Here is a 3,000-nt window from a genome sequence, read left to right on the forward strand (position 1 = left end):
TGATTCAGTTTAGCAAAGAGTCGCTCGAGGCGCTCGAGACGCAGTATGATGGCGCCGAGCTGCGCCAGCTCTCCCGGCGTGTACACACTGCTTTTTTTCAAGAAGACACAAACGTATTGGTATGCGGTAGATTGCTGAGGAACACGCGCAGATCGACAAGATCACGACGGGGTACCACGACGTGCACTTGACCAACGTCCTGAGCAAGCCCGTCGACACGATCTTGTTGCATTGGGCGCGCATGAAGCTCGAGGAGAGCAAGATTGTGCTGCGACCGCAAGACCGAATGGTAGACAACTTGTCCACTTTCGCCCACCATGGTCAATCGATGGCGTAGCTGAAAAACTTTACCGACGACTTGGCCGACGGCAGTAAATTCTCGACGCTCTTGCACCACTTGTTTCCGCTCGACTACGACACCCACGTACATCGACATTTATTGATTTTGGACAATGATTGTCCATGCTCAACACGAGGCGACTAGATGGTGCACGAAATCGATGTCGAGCAGCGATTGGCCAACATTGAGCGCTTCAACAAATCGCTGCGCGTCGAGTCCTCGAGCGACGTCAAAGTCCCGGGTATCGTCACCGCCGACTCGATCGCGGCCCAGCGCGGTCTTGAAAACGCCGTCTTTATCAGCGTGCTCTTCACCCTCTCGCCGTTCGTTCTTATAGATATTCTGAGTTGCAAGCTGATGGCAAAACTTGTTGTAGCGGGCACTTTTCCAAGGTCAACACGGAAAAGTGCCGCAAGGTGTTTCTCCAAATCGTCTCGGCGTGGAAAAAGGTGTGTTTGTGGACAACTTGTCTGTCTACATGCAGACTTGCTAGGTGCGGAGCTTGATGCTCGAGGTGAAGCGCATGCCCGACGATCCGCTCGGCGCCGAAAACATGATGGTCGTGACGCTCGGCAAGGAAATGCGCCGCGTCGAGGAGCTGCACACGCTGCTCCAGAAGGAAATGACGTCGCTCGTGTGCGCAAGCAACGAGAGTGCCGGTGTCCTCTCCAAGCTCCTGCACAAGATCTTGTGCTTTACGTGGCGGGTATTGTGTTTGATACATTGATCCTTTGAAAATGTAAATGCTGATGGCGCGCAGATGTTGTCGCAGCGCGACCGCGGCGTCGACGGCGACATCATCGACGAGCGCCGCGCCGACACGATTCGCAAATTCACCAGCGTGAGCGCGGATGCGATCCGCCGGCTCATTTCGGACGAACCGTCGGCGCGCCATCGCAGCATCTCGGACACGGAGGTCATGACGCGCGTCTTTGGCATCCAAAAAGTGCTCAAGCAGCACTTTAACGACCTCCACGCGATCTTCCGCCACTACAGGTCTGCCTTGCGCGCGCCAGTAGTGTCATGCATGACACGTGGTATACTAGCTGCAGCACCTTGCGCGGCCACTCGGCGACCATGAGTCTCCAAGAGTACATCAAATTCATCAAGGTATTGAGAGGTGACCGTGACGCCAATGACATGTTTGTGCAAGGACTGCAACATTGTCGACAAGAAGGTGCACTTGCCCATCGTTGACGCCATCTACCACCACTGCGTCGAGGCCCAGTGCGTGGCTACATAGTATGTAAAATGACACTGACGCCGAGAATGACGTAGGGATGACGGCACGGCGCAGCGCGAAATGTCACCGATGGACTTTGTGCATGCGCTGATTTTGGTTGCGGACAAGAAGTTTCCGAGCATGGTCTTTGAAGAGCGGATCCAGGAGCTGCTGGACAAGTGCGTCTTGCCCAACGCGAGTCGGTCGCAACCCGAAGCGTTCCGCTTGCTCTTGCACTCACCCGACGTACGACCTCTCTCTGCTCTGGAAGACCATAGTGATATGGTGCACTAGGTGCGGGCCGTCTTTTTGAAATACAAGAGTGCGCTCCAGCACATCTTCAAGTACTACTCCAACATGAAGACGGACGACGTATACGCCTCATTCCACATGTCGTTGCATGACAAGAGGTGTGTGTAGGAGATGACGGCCGCGAGCAAGTCGAGCACGACCCTCGACGTCAACGAATTCCTCAATCTGGCCAAAGACTGCAAGCTCATGGGCTTCTTTGTCACGGACGCGATCGTCAAGCAGGTGTTCATCCTTGTGCAGCGGCAGTACGACGACACGGAGACGCAAGTGAGCACGACGACGACCGACGACGAGCTCCAGATCGACTTTGCCGAGTTTGAAGAGGTGCTACCTTACAACAAACAGCGCATATCTCATTGATATAGGCGCTGGCCGTGCTCACGGAGCACGTCATTTGCAACCCGTACATCCCGCTGCACAAGCGCCTCGAGCAGTTTGTGACGGAAATGGTCTTGCCCCGCGCCCGCCAAAAGAAAACCAAGGGCGACCTCCGCTAGCACGACTCTAGTTAGTCGCTTCTACACGTAGTCGATGGACGCCATAGAGGAGCACCAGCGCACCAAGCGACTATTACCTAAATGAGTTGGTCGTTCATCTGTGTCATGGATCATGAGGCGCGCAGGTGCTTGTGGCGATCCGCGTGTCGCGTATCCGGATGTTGGGCCGGGCGTACGGATAACGCCATTTCTGAATCGGCTACCAACGACACAAGAGCATGGCAGCTTTGGGCAACGACGTGGTGCTGGGTCTCCTCGGGACGGGCAAGATCGGCAGCGCCGTCATGACGGGCTACTGCTCGCCCGTCGCCGCCAAGTCGACGTGGGAGCCGAAGGCCATCTTCGTGAGCCCGCGCGGGACGGAGAAGGCCAAGGCGCTGCAGGCCAAGTTCCCGGCCAAGGTCACGATTGCGGCCACGAACCAGGCCGTCATTGATGCGTCCAACGTCATCTTCATTGGTTTGCTCCCGGACGTTGCGCGCCAGGTACACTGCAATCGTACTGCCTCTCTTACATTGGCGGCGAGCTAGGAACTGCCGGCGCTCCACTTCCCGTCGCATGTCACGGTCATCTCGATGATGGCCACGATCCCGTACGACGAGCTCGTGCAGCTTGTGCGTCTGCCCAAG

The 3,000-nt window shown here is 56.3% G+C and overlaps 2 protein-coding genes across 2 annotated transcripts; both read left to right on the forward strand.

Annotated features, from left to right (window-relative positions):
• Window positions 1–6: 6 nt before the first annotated feature.
• On the forward strand, window positions 7–2,371 carry SPRG_17926 (hypothetical protein; the record flags this gene model as incomplete). Its single annotated transcript, XM_012357342.1, has 13 exons — window positions 7–80; window positions 131–289; window positions 338–424; window positions 485–663; window positions 717–789; window positions 834–1,046; window positions 1,101–1,336; window positions 1,387–1,450; window positions 1,494–1,567; window positions 1,619–1,808; window positions 1,857–1,934; window positions 1,983–2,198; window positions 2,240–2,371. Exons 2-13 carry the CDS (start codon window positions 242–244, stop codon window positions 2,369–2,371), a joined length of 1,590 nt encoding a protein of 529 aa, XP_012212732.1. The 5' UTR covers window positions 7–80; window positions 131–241.
• Window positions 2,372–2,589: 218 nt separating this feature from the next.
• SPRG_17938 (hypothetical protein) lies at window positions 2,590–2,989 on the forward strand (the record flags this gene model as incomplete). The annotated part of the gene is made up of 2 exons (XM_012357343.1): window positions 2,590–2,856; window positions 2,902–2,989. Coding segments are annotated over 2 exons (355 nt in total), but the record flags the coding sequence as incomplete, so codon positions are not given.
• Between the last annotated feature and the right edge of the window lie 11 nt (window positions 2,990–3,000).

The sequence above is a fragment of the Saprolegnia parasitica genome (assembly GCF_000151545.1).
Source record: "Saprolegnia parasitica CBS 223.65 unplaced genomic scaffold supercont2.861, whole genome shotgun sequence".
NCBI classification, from domain to species: Eukaryota; Oomycota; class Saprolegniomycetes; order Saprolegniales; family Saprolegniaceae; genus Saprolegnia; species Saprolegnia parasitica.